The sequence below is a fragment of the Propithecus coquereli genome, unplaced genomic scaffold (genome assembly GCF_000956105.1).
Source record: "Propithecus coquereli isolate 6110/MARCELLA unplaced genomic scaffold, Pcoq_1.0 Scaffold249, whole genome shotgun sequence".
Classification (NCBI taxonomy): Eukaryota; Metazoa; Chordata; class Mammalia; order Primates; family Indriidae; genus Propithecus; species Propithecus coquereli.
This window is the reverse complement of record NW_012148052.1, coordinates 4,700,552-4,719,853: the sequence shown is the minus strand read 5'-3', so window position 1 is coordinate 4,719,853 and position 19,302 is coordinate 4,700,552. Positions and strand designations below refer to the sequence as shown.

At 50.8% G+C, this 19,302-nt stretch overlaps 2 protein-coding genes across 3 annotated transcripts in view; both read right to left on the bottom strand.

The window, feature by feature from the left end:
- The window catches only part of SF3A3 (splicing factor 3a, subunit 3, 60kDa), a 22,162-nt gene extending 17,399 nt beyond the window's left edge, over positions 1 to 4,763 (bottom strand). Inside the window, exons 1-5 of the mRNA XM_012646668.1 lie at positions 4,521 to 4,763; positions 4,182 to 4,229; positions 2,825 to 2,877; positions 2,612 to 2,717; positions 309 to 385 (exon numbers count right to left, since the gene is read on the bottom strand). Of these exons, the coding sequence (XP_012502122.1) occupies positions 309 to 385; positions 2,612 to 2,717; positions 2,825 to 2,877; positions 4,182 to 4,229; positions 4,521 to 4,616 (380 nt within the window). The 5' untranslated portion in view covers positions 4,617 to 4,763. The remainder of the gene's footprint in view (positions 1 to 308; positions 386 to 2,611; positions 2,718 to 2,824; positions 2,878 to 4,181; positions 4,230 to 4,520) is intronic.
- Positions 4,764 to 8,906: 4,143 nt separating this feature from the next.
- Positions 8,907 to 16,433, bottom strand: FHL3 (four and a half LIM domains 3). Of its 2 annotated transcripts, none has more exons than XM_012646773.1 (6): positions 16,270 to 16,433; positions 11,436 to 11,611; positions 11,153 to 11,327; positions 10,088 to 10,257; positions 9,809 to 9,995; positions 8,907 to 9,693 (listed from the first exon to the last, which is right to left on the bottom strand). In XM_012646773.1, exons 2-6 carry the CDS (start codon positions 11,589 to 11,591, stop codon positions 9,539 to 9,541), a joined length of 843 nt encoding a protein of 280 aa, XP_012502227.1. In that variant the 5' UTR covers positions 11,592 to 11,611; positions 16,270 to 16,433; the 3' UTR covers positions 8,907 to 9,538. The 2 variants fall into 2 exon arrangements, with proteins under 2 accessions (XP_012502227.1, XP_012502226.1); XM_012646772.1 differs by having other exon boundaries at positions 16,191 to 16,393.
- Between the last annotated feature and the right edge of the window lie 2,869 nt (positions 16,434 to 19,302).

Genomic DNA, 19,302 nt, shown 5'->3' with positions numbered 1-19,302 from the left:
CATGCCTGTAGTCCCAGCTACTCGGGAGGCTGAGGCAGAATGATTGCTTGAGCCCAGGCGTGTGAGGTTGCTGTGAGCTAGGCTGACGCCACAGCACTCACTCTAGCCCAGGCAAGAGTGAGACTCTGTCTCAAAAAAAAAAAAAAAAAAAAAAATGAACGTTCTGTCAGCGCCAATTTAGGAGGTCAATATAGCCCAAAAACCAGCAAGAAAACCTGGCTATAAATTTCTCTAAGGCTCTGAGGGCAAATCTGAGCTGTCAATAACCTATACTTTTGCCAGTGCTGAAGAGAAAGGTTAAACCCTGCTTACTTTGCGCCTCTTCACTTGGATTCTCTCGAGCCTTCAGGAGCTCCTCAAATTCCACTGACATTGGCACACAGATCTGAGGGAAAAAGAAAAGCTCAGGAGGATTTTTCAATGTAAAAGTGGCAATATCATAGAAATGAGGTGTACAGAAAGTTGGACTTCTGATGCTTTATTTGGCCTTGATTTTTCACTAGGAGCCTATTACTGTTCTCCAATTACTGGGTTTTCCCTTTATGTACTGACTAAAAACTGCTGAAATAACACATGCTCACAAAACCTCAAATAATACAAAAAGAAAAAATGAAAAGTGAAAATCTCCCTTTATTAATTCTCCTGAAAATAGATTTTTTTCTATGTCAGAGAATTCCCAAACTTTGAGAATTACCTGTGGTAGTGTCCAAATATCCTGATGCACCTGATACCAATTAAATCAAAGTGGGGCAGATTCCAGCACTTTTTAAAGATCCCCAGGTAACTCAAATATGCTGCAAAGTTTGGAAACTACTTCTCTATGGGTTGTTTTTTTTTTTTTTTGAGATGGGGTCTCGCTGTGTTGTCCAGGCTGGTCTCAAATACCTGGGCTCAAGCAAGCCTCCCACCTCAGCTTCCTGAGCAGCTGGGATTACAGGTGTGAACCATTGTGCCCAGCAATTCTATGTATTTAAAGACATGTATTTGTACAAGTACATTCATGCCTGCACAAGTTTTTGTTTTTTACATAAACAGACTTGCTTTTTTCACTTAGTGTATGTTGGCCATCCTTGTAATCAGTTATTTAACTATTCCTCATTATCTTTCGACCATGGCTGGAACAAGGTTAACACACCAGAACAGTACTCCTGTCTTCTCTCCTGGTTAATAGAAAACCTCATACTCTATCCTCCAAGGGGGGTGGGTGTGGGTGTGTGAGGGTACCTTCATCTACCTCCACACTACATACTTTAATAAACAGCCTCTACTTTCTGGGTTTTTTAGCCTCTTTCTTTTTCTATCAGCTTCTTCAAATATCTCCCCTATGTTCCTTAAGACCTCTTCTTTTGCGCTTCTTTTCCTGCCAGCCTTTCAAATGCATGTTCCACACTCTATACTTCTACTTCCCCATTACCCACCTTTACCTGTGACCAGATTTCCATTCCCATTACTTCAATGAAACGGCAATCACCAATCAACAACAGTTGGTACCATGACTTTCTGAAACTCTTTTGCTTAGCTTCAGTAAGACAACACTATCTGGAGCTGTCATTTGACCTTTCTGACGGAAGTCTTCCCAGGCCCCTTTGCCGTTAACTACCTCCTGTAAGTGAGCCCCACAAAGCACACAGAGAAGCTCTGCCAGTCTGCCTTCACTTTCTCTCTCTCCCAGAACTCAAGGATTCATGGCTCAACTATCAAGTCCACTGTGACAGTTCCCAAATCTAAATTACAAACCTTTACTTTTCGCATGGAGGTAACTAACTCCAACTACTTATGGGTCGCTTCTATTCAGATGTAACAGTACCTAAAAATCTACATATGTAAAAACTCATTTTCCACTGCAAATGGGTTACCTCCTTCTTCCTTATTTCTACCAAAGAACAAAGAACTTTTCACCTACACAGTCATGAAAGCTCAGAGTAATCTCTCACTCATCCTTCTCCACCCTCCCTGCAGAGATGTCTTACTCCTTATAATCGTACAGTGTATCAGGGTGGACATTCATTGTCACAAAATATGACAGAATTATAAAGAAAGATTAATTCTGGGGGGTAGTTTAGGAAAGATAATTCATGAAAGAGGAAAGAGTTGGTCTCTGGGCTGAATCCCGAAGGTGTAACGAACTTTCGAAGTGTGTAAAGTATTTTTGTGTTAGTTGGATCCTCTAAGTAGAAGATTTCAAGACAGAGTTAGGAGTACAAACTTATTGGGAAAACAATCCAGTGAAAGATAAAGAGGAGAAAGCAGGATTGGAAAGGGAGAGCTCAGACCACAATGTGGACTGGACAAAATCTGGACCACCCAATGAGGAGCTCTGAAGCAAATATTAGTCGTCAGAGGAGTCCCACACTGGGCAGAAACAGTTATGAAATAGTACCCACCTGTACTCAGTCACTGGCTGGGAGCTGCCCAGGAAGAGTGTGGCTTGGCTTAAAAGCTGAGGGGGAATCCTGAAAACACTATGGTTAAAGGATGTCTGCTAACTATGCCCCAGGCAGCTAAATGGCAAGTTCTTTCTTGAAGGGATATCTGAGTGGCACACCTTGATTTTCCTTACTTTAGATGCTCTTTGGATAGGTTAGGAGAAAATACTTTTCTGAAGCCATACCTCATTTGGGTGCTTCCGGTGGAATTCCTTTATTTGCTTGAGTCTATTATAGAATTCAGCAAACTCATTGGGTCCTGAAATAGCATTGAGCTCCTCCTTTCGTAACCTGTGATTTCAAGAAAAATCCAAAGAACACAGAACACATTGTCAGTCCTTTAACCATGGCTCCTCAGAAGCACTAACTCTCCTAGATCAGCTGTGACTGTCACTTACCCATCTTTATCGTCATACAAATCCCTCAGGTTCCCACTGACCTCCATATACCTCTGAAAGGCAAACACGAATCATCAGAATGAAGTGATTTTTACAAGTGTAGAGCTAAGCAACCAACAAGGACTCTAGTCAAAGCCCAGGGCAACCTCAACAGATATGGCTTTAAAAGTTCCTGTGTTTTCTAGTACCTTTAACAGATAGCCCTGGTTCCCGGTTAGTTTTTAAAACAGGCTGATCTGAAGACTACCTAAGTGATATGATTTGAGGGGTGGCAGGGAGCTTCTATCTTTACATACTACTAATGCCTAGCTTTTCCTATAAGAGACCTATCCCCTTTGTCTAAACGGAAGTTTCCATCTAAGACCCTCAAAGATAAAGATGATTTTCACTATTTCAAAAAGCTAGATCGAGGAGTAAACAGATTAAATAAAGATCACATAGCTTCTTTTGGAGTCAAAGTGTATTAATTCTGGACGGTACAGGTCCACAGGCCCTTCTCCAAGACTTCTGGAACTAGGTTTGTTTCAGAATTTGAATTTTTAAGTTCAGGAAGGTACCATATATTATATAACGTCCCTAGTGGAATCTGGAGCACACGTTAATAGTTCTGCAGTAAACCTTATGCGTTATTTACTAAGAGGGATAAATAAAGACCATAGAAAGCTTTTAATAGCTTCAGGCCAGCTTTTGCTGCCAAATGAAATAGGGTCAGATTTTGCCACCAAATAATTAAACAAACAACTCCTTAGCTTTCAGAGTATTTGTGGGCTTTGGGCTTATGATATGATTACCTCTGATTACGTCTTTTATTCCTTTCTAAACATATTTCAAACATATGCAAGAGTACATAAAATAGTATAATGAACCTCCATTTACTCATCACTCAGCTTTAATAATTATTAACATTTTGGTTTCGAAGAGTTTTTTTTTAAAAGAAACTGGATTATTACCAGGCAAATGCAGTTTAGTAGTCAAAAGTACTTCAAAACGGTCTCCTGGGAGGAAAACACTAATATAGAGCATTCTCTTTTTTTGAGGGATGGGATTATACCTTCTGTGCCTGAGTCACGGACTTCTAAAATTATTCTTTGCACATTCAAAGGATACAGGATGCTATAAAAAGGGGCATCTTCCCAAGTAATGGAGAATGAATAAGAGTTCCCCTTCAAAGAGGTAAGGAAAGGCAGTTCAGCACCCTAAGGTTCGGCAGTTGCTTGGACATCTGTTCAGGCAGATAATTCACGACTGGCCAATCCGTTACCTTTGGCCAGGGCTCACGCTGAGATCCCACACCTCACTTCCCCTCTGTTTTCGCGCCCTCCCGGACCCAAAGAGAAGCAGATAGCGGGGCACTCACATCCTGCATGGCCCGAGTGCGGTGGTCAGAATTGATCTGGTCCCGGAGCTGAAGAAAGGCAAACAGTGACACGGGCGCCGTTAGTTTGAGTTCTGGAGTCGGAAAGGCCGCCCGAGGGCGGAGCTTACTCGCTCAGATTTTAGCGGCTGAAGCAGAGGCCTCTGGGACGCTGGGCCCCAGGAGGAGGTTACTAAGGCCGGAGGGGGAGGCTCGGAGAGGGAGCCCCGGGAGGAGGCAGGGGGCGGGGCGCAGGAAGGGTCTCAGGGCCAAAGAAAGCTCTCAGAGGTTAAACACAATAGGGGCCCAGCCTCAGATGTAGCCCCTGCCCAGTCCACTCACCGTGGACTTCTTTGTGAGCATCTCTTTGGCCATGACGTCCATAAGCCGTTCCTTCTCCTCATGATAGCGCCGCTGCTGCTCCAGAATTGTCTCCATTTTCCGTTTGCCGCGACACCCCAACCCAGACCAAGAAGAAGGCCGGAAACAACTCCTGCCGCCCTGCGCGCCTGCGTCCCCACGCTACGCGTCCGGCGGCACCAAAGTTCCGCGAGTACCGGAAGTGCCTCAGGGACTAGAAGAAAAATGAGCACCACAAAGAGATCCAGTCTACACTATCGAGAGGGCAACAGTGCCCCCTGCTGGTCGGAGGTGTGGTGGCGCGATGCCGAGCGGTTTGCAGCTGCCTCTAGGGGGCATAGAAAAATCCAGGAACTGAGGTTAGTGGTAGGCTTCTTGGGGCAGGGACCACGTGGACTGCGGGTCAGTCGAAGAGTTGGATGGGAGACGGGAAACTGGAACTGGAGTCTGTAGCTTTCAGTATGACCCATGACGTTTTCCCCTTCTCTGGACCTCAGTGTCAGTGTGTTTCTCAGTAAAATGGGGATGATAGTGGGGTTTTTTTTTTTTTTGAAGAGATTCACATGTGGAAACAACCTGATTGTCTATCAGCAAGAGGGCTAGTTAAATAACATATGGTACATCCAAGCAGTGAAATGCTATACAGACTTAAAAAAATGAAGTTTGTATGTCCACTTTTAAGTAGAGAAATGAAAACATGACCATATGTTCATACGTTCATAGCGGCATTATTCGTATTTGACAAAAACTGGATGCAACCCAAGCCCATGAATTAATTGGTGAATGGATAAACAAAATGTGGTATATCTATATAGTACAATGGAATATTACTCAGCAATAAAGAAATACTACAATATGCAACTTATATACCCATAATAATTAAAAATAAAAAAAGTTTAAAATAAAATTTAAAAAAAAGGAATACTACAGGGACGAACCATGAAAACATTATGCTAAGTGAAAGAAGCCAGACAGGAAAATGACAATATATGTCCAGAAGAAATGCCCAAAAAGACAAATCTATGGAGAGAGAAAGTAGATGAGTGGTTGTGACTAGAGGTGAGGTTGCAAGTGACTACAAATGCACCCAAGGAATCCCTTTTGAGGTGACAGAAATGTTCTAAAATTGGATTGTGGTGATAGTTGCACAACTCTATTAAATTTGCTAAAATTAATTGAATTGTACACTTAAAGTGTGTGAATTTTATGGTATGTAAATTATACCTCAATAAAACTGTTAAAAAATCTGTATGAGCTCATATGGAAAGATGGCACACAAACTGAAAAAAGCTAGATGCACAACAGTGTGTATAAAAATAGATGTGCAAAGAGATTATTTCTGTAAGGATATCCAAGTACCAGTAAACAGTGGTTGTTCCTGAGGAGACAGCTTGGAGATCTGGTATGGGTGGGAGATTTTTCTTTGCATATGCCCAAAGCATAGCATGGAAAAATTTTAAAAATATATACGTGTATTACTTTTTCAATTTAAAAATAAATTTAGGCTTGGCACAGTGGCTCACGCCCATAATCCCAGCACTTTGGAAGGCCAAGGCAGGAGAATCACTTGAGGCCAGGAGTTCAAGACCAGCCCGAGCAACCTAGTGACATCTCATCTCTACAAAAAATTTTAAAAATAGCCTGGTGTGGCAGGTGCCTCTGTAGTCCTAGCTACTCCTAGCAACTTGGGAGGCTGAAGCAGGAGGATTGCTTGAGCCTGGGAGTTCGAGGCTGCAGCCTGGGTGACAGAGTGAGACCCTGTCTCTAAAAAAAAAAATAATAAAAATAAAACTCAAAATGAAAATACATATATACACATTCATGTTTAACAAAGAAGAATAAGGAGGATATAAACCTCAAGGAGTTAATAGTAATTTACCTTTTGTTCTTTACTTTTTGGAATTCTCCAATTTTTCTTACAGTAAGTATGCATTACTTTTTGTTTTTAAATTTGAAAAACAGGCCACACTTGGTAGCTCATGCCTGTAATCCTAGCACTCTGGGAGACTGAGGTGGGAGGATTGCTTGAGGCCAGGAGCTCGAGATCAGCCTGAGCAAGAGCCAGACCTCGTCTTTACAGAAAATAAGAAAAATTAGCTAGGCGTGGTGGTGTGTGCCTTAGTCCCAGTTACTGTGGAGGCTGAGGCAGCAGAATCGCTTGAGCCCAGGAGTTTGAGGTTGCAGTGAGCTACGATGATGCCACTGTAGTCTGGACAACAGAGCAAGACTGTCTCAAAAAAAAAAAAAAAGTTAAAAAAATCAAATAGAAATAATGACCTGTATTTTGCCTACTCATGGAGTGTTGTGAGGATTATATTTGTATATGGAAATCTAAGCAAGACCTCCAACCTATGGGAAAGGACCCTAGTCAAAACTCATCTGGGCCTTTTCCTGGGCCACTAGGAAAGAGGTAAGTTAAGAAATCTCCTCCAGCACCATGGCTCACGCCTGTAATCCCAGCCTGAGCAACCAAGTAAGACCCTGTCTCTAAAAAAAAAAAAAAAAAATGGAGACTCAGTGAATGTTTTTTTGTTTGTTTATTTGTTTGTTTTGGTAAGATTTGGGAGCTCCTGTACTCCATATTTCACCAAATATGAGATGCCAACAATTGTAAAATCACTATTATTTTATGCTTTACCAAGAGAGAAAAAATAGTTAAACTGTGACACACCTTCAATTACACATTTGGGTTTCTGAGATGTTAAGTCTGAGAAAATGTTTATATTGAAATAACTGAAACACAGTATAGTGGCTGCACGTTTCTTCTTCTTAGGTGAGGAGACAACCTTACCAACACTATTCTCCTTGTCACTGTGTCTCAAACCTGAAGACTTCCTTCCCCTAAACGGTTCTCCATCCTCACTCTGTGGAACCAGTCAGCAAGTCCTGTCTTTGCTGCTGCTGCTGCTGCTACCTGCCTCTTGATCACCCCCCTGGACCACTGCACTAGCCTCCTAACCAGCCTGCTAGTTTTACATGCCTCCAATCCATTATTCATGCCGCAGCCAGTGTGATCTTTCTAAAACTCTGCTCTTCTAACACCCCTGCTTCAACATTTCCCTTGGCCGCTCTACCCACAGGGTGAGGTCTGTTTTAGCATTTGGCTTTTCACGACCTGGGCTCTGCCTGTCGTGTTAGTCTCTTGGCACTTCCTCCAGATGAAATTACTTGCTGCTTCCCCCAAGCACCATATGTTTTCAGGCCTCCCGGCCTTTGCATCAGCTGTTTTCTACGCTTGGACTGCTCTTCCTTAGCAAGCATTTATTGAACCTGTAGTAGGTGTCTGGAGCTGAGGAGGGGTGGGCAAGGCAGGCCCCAGCCCAATTCTCAGAGAGGCTGATGGGAGATAGAAACAAACAAAAACTTAAGCATCTACGGTAATTATTATTTATAAATACACACGGTGGACATTCGTAAAGATTTACCGAAAATGTCAACCACGGCCTCAGAAAGTTTAGAACTAGACTTGGGCCCGGGAGGCAGTGTAAAGCGGATCGGAATCCCGGATCTACTAGTGACTTTGGGCAACTGACTTCGGGAATCTTCACTTCCGTGTAATGGCAGTGAAAATGCCCGCCCCATAAGACTTCGGCAGGATTTAACATGAGATACATATAATCACGCGGTTTCCGCGGGCCGAGGAGCCCCTCCCGCTCCGGGCGCCGGCGCGCACGTACCTGCCCCGCCAGCCAGCCGACCGCGGGCCCAGACCGCAGCCGCTGGGGACAGGGGCAGGGGGCGTCAGACGCCGAGAGAGGGGAGCATCGCCCCGCCCCATCGCCCCACTTTGGGGGACAGCCCCCCTCGCTCATTGCCGCCCCCGCCCTTGAATCACGGGGGGCGGGGCCATGACCCATTCATGCCGGGAATCGGATCCAGATGTTCCCGGGCGCGTGCAGCTGCATCCTTGCCTTTTTTGGCAAAAAACGTGCGGCCGCGAGCGGATCCCGGGCCGCCCCCGCTAATCCTCGGGAAGAGGGGGAAGGGGGCTGAGGGTCTGGGCCCAGACTGGGGATCCGAACTAGGTGCTTGCTCTTCGGGATTTGGGCGGGCTGTTAGGGGAGGGTGTGATTTGTACAAGGCGATGGAACCCTGCTGTCACTCCTGCTCCTGTCTGGAACTTCCCCTCAACCTCTCCCTTCCCCACACGAAGGAAAAAGCCCTCTGCCAGCAGGGGCGAAGCAGGCCATGAGGGACAGTAGCTGTGGCGGGGATCCCTTTCCTGGGGAGAGACTTCCCACCCAGTGGCCAGTCCCCCTTCACCCCACCCTGCAGGGAGGATGTCTAGAATAGGCTCAGAGTCTCCCAGTCTGTGAAGGAACCTTCCTTCCCCCTCTACAGCCTGGACACACACACACAGGCCTGTACTTCCTCACTCTGCTTTATTGAAGAATCTGGAAGAGGGGCAAGCCAATCCCACCCCTCTGCCCATCTCTGGGCAAAATGGAGCTGAAATAAAACAAGACACTCGACGGACAGGGGCTGGGCAACAACCTGTACCCTAAGACCCCTTATCAAGCCCCTGACCTGCTGCTCGAACAGCCCCAGCCCCGGGGCTAGGGATGGGATAGGGATGGCTCAAGCCTGAGCATAGTCCACTCATGAGGACCTCTCAGGCACCCTCAGGACACCTAAAATCTATCAAAAGAAGTCTAGATTTAAGGGGATGTAGGTCCAATAGTCCAGATTTGGAGGGCTGGGGTCTAGAGCCCTGATCTGGGGAGAGGGCCTGGCCTGGGACCCAGATTGCAAGGGAGAGGGCTGAGTTCTGGAGTCCATGTTTAGGGAGGAGGCTTGAGTCATGGAAGCTCTACAAGAGCCCAGGCTTGGGGGCCTGGGTCAGGGAGTACCAGTTTGGGGATGCTGGAGTGGGGAGACTGAATCCTGGAGCCCAGGGGGAGACCCGTTGTGGGGAGGGGCTGGGTCCGACCAGTGGTTTAGAAAAGGAGCTGTGGTCCTGGAGCCCTGGTGTGGGAAAGCCTGGGCCCAGGAGCCCTGGCTCAGGGTCCTGCCTGGCTGCAGCCCTGGCACAGCACTTGGTCTCCGTCCGGCACAAAGCCTAGGCCCACCAGGGATGTGGAGCAGCGGGCACAGGAGAAGCAGCTGTGGTGCCAGTGTCGGTCTTCAAAGGACACGTACTTGCCTCCACCAAGTCCTGGAGGGAGGCTGGAGGTTAGCTCTGCATATCTGGGGGTGGTCCTGCCCCCACCCAATACATCCCACTCCCTTGCTTGCACCCTGCCCACTCCATTCTTTGACCCTTGTCCCACCTACGATGGGGCTCTTGCAGCTGCTGCACTTAGGTGCAAAGAGTTCTCCAAAACAGGACACACAGTAGGGATCTTCATCCCGGGAGGTGAACTGCTGCCCTGCCAGGGGCGTCTGGCACCCAGTGCAGACCAGACATTCTCGATGCCAGGGCTGATCACGGTATGTCACTCCACCCTGTGTCAGCGTCTGTGGGGGCAGCATCCATCAGCAGGGGTCAGTGGGGATTCCCACCCCACAACAAGCCTTACTCACCCCCACCCCACTGGCCCGTCCCCCACCTTGCTGCAGCGGGCGCAGCGAGGAGCAAACTTGTCCTCATAGCAGGGCACGCAGTAGTAAGCACCCTTGTCGGGCACAAAAGAACAGGAGCCCAGTGGCTGATCACAGCCGCTGCACAGGAAGCAGTACTCGTGCCATGTCTGGCCTCCATATTCCAGCTTCCGGGACCCTGTGGGGAACAGGGGTCCCACTCAGATGCTGTATCACAAGCTCCTGAGGGCCACCTCTGTTACTTCTCCAGGAGAGTCCCCACTGCTCCCATAGCCTGAGCAGGGTGGTGTCCATGCACATGCAGCAAGACCCCTGCCACATAAATTACACATGCTAACCTCTCCCCAAACATACATCAAGCCTCCATGTAATAGTCATGATTTCTTAGTATATGTTAAGCCCTTATACACCAGACATGATGGTTTAACACATTCACAAGACCCCACATATACCAGGCAAGCAAATCTCTGCCCACACAAAGTTCTAATGCCCTGAGTATGACAGGTTCAGTACATGCTTAGCCCCCACATCTCCTACTTATATTACTCTCCATGTATGCTAAGTCCTCACATTTCTATTAGTCATGCAGGTCTCCATACATGTTAAACCCTGTTTATCTGTCTCTGCACACACTATACCCCCAGGCACCAAGCACGACAATCTCAGTACACCCTTAGCTCGTACATGTACCAAATGTGCATATCTTCACACATGCTAAGTCCCCAGGTATGGATCAAGCATGTCAGTTACCCGCATATGGTAAGCCCCCACGTGTCTACCAGGCCTACTGGTTCAGCACACACTAAGCTCTCAGGAAAGTATCAAGCTTGTCAGTTTCTACACATGCTAAGCCTTCATGTGTACACCTGGGCATGCCAATCCCTGTACATGCTAACCTCATAAGAACGTACAGGCATGACATATCCTGCATACACTAAATTTCCAGAAACATGCTATATGTGCAGGTCTTTACACATACCAAGTCTCCACATAGAAGACAGGCACATGCAAGGACCCCCACACAGATGTCAGACATGCCAGTCCCCCCACAGGACGAGCCCCTGGAGATGTACCAGGCATGACGGTCTCTCCGCAGGCGGAGCACTGTGAGGAGAAGGCACTGCAGTAGCAGTCATTGCAGAGCAGCTCACTGTCCTGGCAAGTGAAGGGTTCATCAGCTAAGGAGCGCTGGCAGCGACAGCAGCGGAAGCAGCCCTCATGGAAGTGGCGGTCTTCATAGAACAGCTCCTGTGGGGAGCATAGCAGGGGCACTGCCACCAGGGCCTGGTGGATCCATCCTGTGCCCCCTCCCACCAGCCACCACCCACTCCCTGCCCTGCCTGGTCTTATTCTTACCCTTGAGTCATGCCCAATAAGCTGCTTGCACTCAGCACAGGTGTTGGCGAAGGTGTTGTCATAGCAGGGTACACAGTAGGGGCCGCTGTCTGTCTGGATGTACTTGCGGCCAAACAGGGACTCGCTGCATTTTGCACAGTCAAATGCCTCGCTCATGATGGCGATGTGAGGGGGCCCTGTTAGGAGAACAGGTGGGGTAGGGGTCACCCAGAGAGGCTGTGGCTTAGTCCCTGGCAAGAGAGCAGGCATGGGAAATGCCAGATCAGAACAGATGGGGATGGGGAAGGGGTGCTTCTGGGAACCCAGGAGTCCTGCATGTTTATTTCTGTATTAAACGATGGGGGTGGGAAGGGGTCAGGAAAAAATCAGGAAGCAGAAGTTGTTTTCTTATCTAGGCTCTGGCAGATCTGGGGGGAGGGGGCTTTTCCTGGGTCAGTGACTCATTTCCTGCCCCAATCTGAGTTTAGCCTCTCCTGTCCCTACTATCCCCAGGGTGGCAGAAGCAGGGGCAGGGAGCCACCCCACCCTACTCCCTGTGATCAGTACTCCCACCCTCTCCTGTCTCCCAGGAAGAGACTCCAGGAATTTGGATAAAGGAACCTTTACCCAGAGCTCTGGAATGGGGAATTTAGGAATGGGAATGGGCTGTTCCCACCCCCTCCTGATCCAGGAAACATGGAATGCTAGAGGGATGCTGGGCCGACGGATGGTGGAGGAGGCCAGTGTGAGAAGTCGGGCCTCCCCTCCCAGGAGAATCAGCCAAGCAACAAGTACTTCAGAGGCTCAGCCTAGGTTCAAGCTGGAAGGAAATCCTGCAAGCTGGACACAGCCAAGCTTCCCCAGCTGGACCCTCTGCCCTCATCCCCCCTCCACCCCTGCTGTGTCTCTCATCACACCAGCCTGGGCAGCCTTGGCCTGCAACATCTGCAGCAGCTGTGGCAGCACAGATGGCCAGATGTCAGGTTTTGCCAGCAATAAGAGAGAAAAAAAGAAAATGAGATGCCTGGAGAGGCAAAGGGGAACGAAAGACAGACTTTGAGAGCAAGCGCAGCGTGCCTCTGCCACCCCCACCCCCCTACCCCCACCAGGCATCACTCCTGGCAGCGGCAAAGCCTCAGCATATTTCCATCCTGGGTCATTATTTCCCGGCCCCTGCCTCTCCCCACCTTTTCTGATTTCTCAGGGTTTTGGACCAGAGAAGTGAAGGCAGAGAGAGCAAGAGCCACTGAGGACATTTTCTCCCCAATCAGGCCCCCTCCTGGGTGGAGAATAAGACAGGGGGGAGCCCTGAAAGCTGCTGCTGCAGACACCCAGCCCCCCACCAAACCTCAGACACTTTCCATTTTCTCAGGAACAAAGCATGTTTGCGGGATGAGGTCATCCACACAGCTGCCTCTGGAACAGGAGCCTGGGGAGGGGGGCAGTAGGGAAGTGGGGTTCCCAGACCTTCCTGCTGCCCTGCTTCAGTCTCTAGCCCCAAAGTCAGAGCTCCCCAACCCTGCTCTCTGCCACCATAAAGCCTGCTCTCCGCCACCATAAAGCCTGCTCTCTAGGGGCTGGGACCCTGGGGTCGTGGGGAAGAAACACCAGGACTCATAGGAAGGGGATGTCCTCACAGCTGCAGATGAGCCTGGGGAAGTTAAAGGGACATACAATAGACCCCACCAAACCACTCCCCCAGTTAGACCCTAGTGACTGGCAGATCCCCAGAGCCTGCCCTGGCTCAAGTTGAAGGAAAAGTCTTCCTTTCTCAGCCATCCCCAGTAGGAAATTCTGGAAAACAAGTGTTGCTCTGGCTTGAAATTCAGACTCCAGGCACCAGCAGATGCCCCCAGCCTGGCCTGGCTCTTTGGAGGCATGGCTAGTGAGTTCAAGGCTGCCCTTCAGTACGATGGAAGGCCACCAGAAGTTGGGGTCTTTAGAGCCGGGATTCGTGGGGTGGGAGCTATGCTGTAGGGTAGAGGATACCCCTCCTTCTCAGTGCCCTCCCCACCACTCAGGCCCAGGTTTCCTCTGGTCCAACATCTGAGGATTGCTTGGGCTGTCAGCCACTGGGCAGCAGGGGGCCACACAGGTGGAATGTGTCCATCGGGGGTGCCCAGGGCCTTCCCCTTCCTTCCTGGCTTGGCTCACAGCCGCCGCCACCTTCCCAGGCCCAGGCTAGCCCTGGGTCCACCCCCTGGGAGGCAGTCACCACTACGAAACAGGGGCACCCCAAATAGGGAATGGGTGTGGCTTCCATTTCTTTCCCACAATCCCCCAATGCCTTAGTCTCTCCAGCTGGGCTCTGGCGAGGACAGAGTGAAGGGCACCATCGAGGCCCACCTGTCTCTGCCCATCCCTCCCTCCCCATCTTCCTCCCCTGTTCCCTGGAGAAGCCAGCCTTGTATTCTTCCCTGGCTGGCAGAGGGAGTTTGGGAGAGACTGCTCTGTCTGTAGATGGCTCTCATCCCCTGCCTTCCCCCTGGCCCCCAAAAGGCACCTCCCAGTAAACCTTCTGGAGCTCAGTATGGCTGGATAAGTGGCTGTGGTGTGCGATACGTAGAGGCTGTGCCATGAAATATAAACCTGGGTTTGAATCTCAGCTCCTTCACTTACTAGCGGGGTGGGGTGACCTTGGGCAAGTCACTTAAGCCTCCTGAGCCTGTTTTTCTAACTAATTAAACAAGATACTACTACTTCCTACCTCGTAGGGTTGTTGTCAGGCTTAAATGTGACAATACTTAGAAAGCACCTGGTGGATAATAAGTGCTCAGTAAATGGTAGCTATTAATATTTTCGCTATCCACCCCTCACTCATACTGGAGGGCAGACAGCAGTTTCTCCCGCAGGCCTGGGTTAGGGAGCTGGCTTGGCACTTGACCTGGATGTTCTCAGTGTAGGCCCAGGGAGAGAACAGGAGACCCGAGGCCTGCGGGACTCCCTGTGGAGACCACTGGGGCCAGTGGTTGCTCTGGCCCAGTTAGCCTGACTCCAGTCAGCATAACTCTGAGACCCCTCACCCAGGTACACAGGTGTGCACACCTGCATGCTGCTTTGCTCCTCACAAAGTACATTCTCACCACCATCTCATCACCAGGCAGGATAGAGTATCATCCCCATTTTACAGCTGAGCACAAGGAGGCCAGGGACAGGGTCGGGGCATGTCCAAGGTCACTCAGGTATCAGAGCCCAGGTCCCCTGCCTTCCAGCCTGGAGGTCTTCCGTCTCCTGAGAAACGCTGCTGTCGTGATGGAGGGGGTAGTCAGCTAAGGGCAGGGGGACAGGAGGTGCACCAGAGCCTGGCTCTTCTCCCCAGCTGTTGGCCCTGTGATTGGAAGACACCCAGAAGCCTTTCCAGTTACCCTTGCCAGCCAGTCAACCCTTCTACCACCTCCCAACACTCCCCACTGTCCAGGAGGACCCTGGCCAGGCCCCTACAGCTGTGAGTCAGGATCAGAACAGACCCCTCCCCCACCTCCCAGGAGTTGACAGGAGACTTAAGGGGAGAAACTGAACTCCTCCCCCACCCCCACCCCCTGCCACTAGGCACCAACCCCGAACTCTGTGCTCTCCCTGGGGCCTGGAAGTTAGTGCAGCTTAGGGGAAAGGGGGTGGGGAGCAGGATCTCACAGCTGCTCTGGGGACAGGAGAGGAAAAGTTCATTCACCCCGGGTCCCCCAGGGCTGAGACAGCACGTCCAAGATTTGAGTTTAAAAATAAGTTGGTGCTGTCTCAGTGGCTATGTGCACACACAAGACTGTTTCTTCATCCCGATCTTACTGTCTCAGGTCCTCTGCCCCAAGGGGGATCGGTTGGCTTACAGTTTCTCATTCCCCACAGCCTTGCTTCCCAAAGTTTCAGGCCTGGGTCTCCCAGAGTCTGTCTTGGAAGCTGTCAACCCCCCTAGGTCTCGCTGCTTCCATTAAGTCGCAGCCTTTGGTGCCTAGCTCTGCTCCCTTGGGCATCTCTCTGTGTCCCGCACACTTCTGCTGCTGTCCTGGGTTTGGGGCAACTCTGTATCTCTGACTGGCTATCCCCCAGTGGGGCCCATGCCTCTGCAGTCTCTACGTCAGTGGCCAAGTCTTGGTTTCTCAGTGTCTCTGTACTGCTGAATGTCTCGGACCCCCACACTACCATTTCTCTGTCTCAGCAGCCAAGTCTCTGTCTCTTAGCATCTCTGCATGGCTGAGTGTCTCTGTCTCTAGTCTCTGCAGGCCTCGGAGAGGCACATTTAGCATGAGGCTAATGAAGCTCAAGCTTCAGGGCCCCAGCAATGTTTCACTGGGGTCGTACGTTGCTTTTTCTGAAAATGCTCAATAAAGCATGGGTCCGCCCCTGTGCCTCGGGTCTGTCGCTCGGTAACTCTGCACGCCCAGTCTGTCCTTGTTTCAATGATCTCGGCAGCCTCCTGCCGTTCGTGTCCCCACCTGTCTCGGTCTCTCTCTCCACCCGGCTTCTGAAAGCCTCAGTTTCTCCAACGCTCCTGGACGGTCTGTCGGTCTCTGGCTTTTCTATTTCAAACTTGGCCCCCTCCCCCGCCCACCTCTCGCGGGGGCCCCCGCCCCGCCGGGCAGCCCGGAGCGGTGCAGTCCGGGCGGGTGCTCTCCCTGGCTCATCGCGCCCCGGGCGCCGGGACCCGGGGGGACAGGGGGCGGGCCGCCGCGGCCGCCCTCCGCCCTCCGCCCTCAGCCCTCGGCGGGCCCCCTGCGCTCCCCTACCCGCGCCCCGATTTAGGCAGCCGGGGCTAGAAGCCGGGGTCCGCGGGGCGCTCACCTCGAAGCGGGAGGCAGGAGCGGGGCGCGCGACGCGGGTGGGCCGGGAAGCGGGCGCCGGGTCCCTCGGCGGCTCCTACCTGCGGGCCAGGCAGAGCGGGGACCGCGCAAGCTGCAGGCGAGGCTGCCGGCGGCAGACGGACTGTGTGGGCGAGTGGGAGCGCGGCCCCAACCCCTCCCCGAGGAAGTGAGCGCGGGGGCCCGCCCCGGCCGGCCCCGCCCCCGGCCCCCCAGCCCGCAGGCGGGGGCCAGACCCCGCCCCCACCTCCCTTTCAGAAGCCAGCCAGCCCCAGCCCCCCTCCTCCCGCCCGGCCTAACCTGGCTCTCCCAACCTGTCCCGGCGGCCAGGACCCCGCCCCTTCCCCCTCCCTGCAGCCTTTGCTGTCCTCTCTTCCCCCCATCCCCAGCCCCCCAGCTGCAAGAGGGAGGTATTCAGTTTTAGGCAACGGGTATACTTGGGGACCAAGAGTCCTCATGCCTCCTTGTGTTCCCCCCTCTCCCCCACCCAACGTACCCCTAAGGGTCACTCAGCCTGAGTTTGCGAAGGAGGCCTTAATCCAGCTTGAGGAGTGGGTGCTTTTGACTCTACTGTCATGGTCCTGTCAGTGGAGACCAAGGTGTTCTCTGAAAACATGGGGCTAAGAAAGGACCCACCATAGGGTCTTGACCTTTAAAGGGCTTTATTCCCCAACTCCTAGTGGCAAAACCAGAGGTAACTACCTCCCCACCTCCAGCTGCACCCTGACACTGAGAAGTCCTGCCTCGTCTTGGTTTCCACAGTGCCCAGGAATAGTTTTGACCTTTGACGCCCAGGGGAGATCCTAATTCTTGGCCCTGTGATCGTTTGGCTTCTGGGGAGGAGTGTGAGTCGATGGGGTGCTGCAAGGGTGGTGGAGGAGAGGGGAGGGAACCTCTGCAGTGTCTGACCCTCTGGCTTTCTCCCTGTGTCCGAGGGAAGACTGGCGCCTGCCAGGGACATGAGGCCCCTCCAGGTCCTTGAGGCCACCCCCCCTGGGATCCTCAGGCTTGTCACTAGGAATAAATAGCCTGGTCTGGATGCATGGGGGAGGGAGGGAGGAGGCTCTACTGTGCCGTTTGCAAAATAAGAGACGACAAACCAACTGTGGAATAACCTTAGCATCTAGAGTGAAGATTCAGGTGCCTACAGAGGCTTCCCCACACTCCAGGCTGGGTCCAGTCAAACTCTCCCAGGCTAGGGGTCCTGAGGATTCTTCCCTCCCATCTGTGCATCATATACCTGGGTTCCTGGATCCCAAGTCACCCTTGAGGCCATGTTTCCTTTTGAAATTAAATAAGTGCTTGTTTATTATTGTTGCTGCCTACATGGTAAGAACCATGAGGGCAGGGACTGGGTCCTTTTTGTTCATGCTTGCACTTATTCCAATGCCTGGTGCATAATAAATATCTGATGAATGAATGAATGATAGATACTGCTTCAATTTGGATGTCTCTCTCTCCCCCACCCACCAGAATTTGGACCACAGGCACCTGCTATCTGGAGTCTAGAGAGTGAGCAGCCAACCCATGGGTGGGCCCTTTCACTGGAATTTGTCTTGCAGGTGTAAGGGATTCCCAGCCCTGGAGAGTGAAGGGAAGACTACTTTGCCTGCTTGGAGCAGACAGCAAGAGGAGGTCTGCTCTGGGGTAAGGACAAGGCAAAGATAAGGAGCTTTCAGAAAGGAAGAGGTTATACGTGAGTAAGGAAAGTGCTGGACAAAGGGCAGAGTGTTTGGATCTCTGTTCTTTACTCATGGCTCAAATCTCTTCTGAATAACCCTAATGAGAGCCAGTACTTCCTGAGTTCTTACTTTGCACCAGTCCCTAAACATTTCACATGTGTCAACACATTTGATTATCCAACAACCTTATTAAATATATTTTTTTATCCCCATTTTAAAGATGAAAAAATGGAGGCACAGAGAGATTAGTAACCTGCCAAGGGTGACACAGCCAACAATGGCAAAGCTAGGATTCAAATCCAGACAGTCAAAAGTCAAAAGTTTTTTATGACAAAAATGAGTTTAACCATTAGGCTGCACAGCATCTGTAGTCATTTAACCTCTGTAAGCCTCATCTGTGAAGAATGGATGACTGTCTCAGAGCATTGCTGTGAGGACTGGACGAGAGCATGCAATAGGTTATCAGTATGTGGGGACACTCCCCTCCCTTTCATAGCCAAGTGTTAGGGTTCTGCTGTTTGGACTTGGACTCCAGGGGCCAGAGACAGTTAGCTCTCTGGCTTGTGCCAGCCTAGGGGTGAGCCCCACATAGGGAAGCTGTGTCCTTTCCCCTCTCCATTTCCAGCTCCCCAGTGGGCTCACATTTCTCTGCTTGCTCTATTTTGGCCCAGGAGGACATGTCCAGGGAAGTCCAGGATCAGCCACATGGACTCCCTGTTCCTGTTCCCCATCTGTCCTCCCCTCCCTGCCCCGGGAAACAGGTGTGTCTGAGCTAGGGCTGGAAGCAGAGCCTGAGTGTTGGATGACTTGCCTTGGGTGAGCGGGATCTAGTTGTCCCTCCACCACCCAGGAGGTCCCCACACAACCTTCCTTAACTTGTGCTCAGAGTCCTCCGTCTGTTCTCTCGCCTTGCAAGGATTTTTGAGAGGAGGCTCTGGGTGACTACTGACAGGCCTGTCATGGCTTCCTCTGGGTGCTGAATCACTCTCTGATGCCTGTAACCACAAGCCCTCCTTCCCCCTAGTGAGAACACGTCCTTCCTTCTCTGGGTGTATTGCTCACTCTTACCACTGGCTGCCTAGAGCCCTTGCAGGCCTCAAGGCTTAGCAGATACCCTCTTTCAAATTTTCCAGAAACTTTCCTGTGACTCTTAGCCTGACGATGGATTTTTGGGTGGAGAGGGTGACATGGGTGACTTTCACACAGCATGGGGAAAGTGGGGAGGGCAGAGGGAGAACTAACATGGTTAAATGCTGACTTTGTGCAGGGCACCATGTTAGGTGCTAGTCATTACCTCTTTCAGTTCTCCCAAACACCATACGAGGTGGTTATTATTATTATTAGCACCATTTTACATAAAAGGACATGAAACTCAGGGAGTTTGACAAAGTGGCCCCAAATCACAAGCCAATA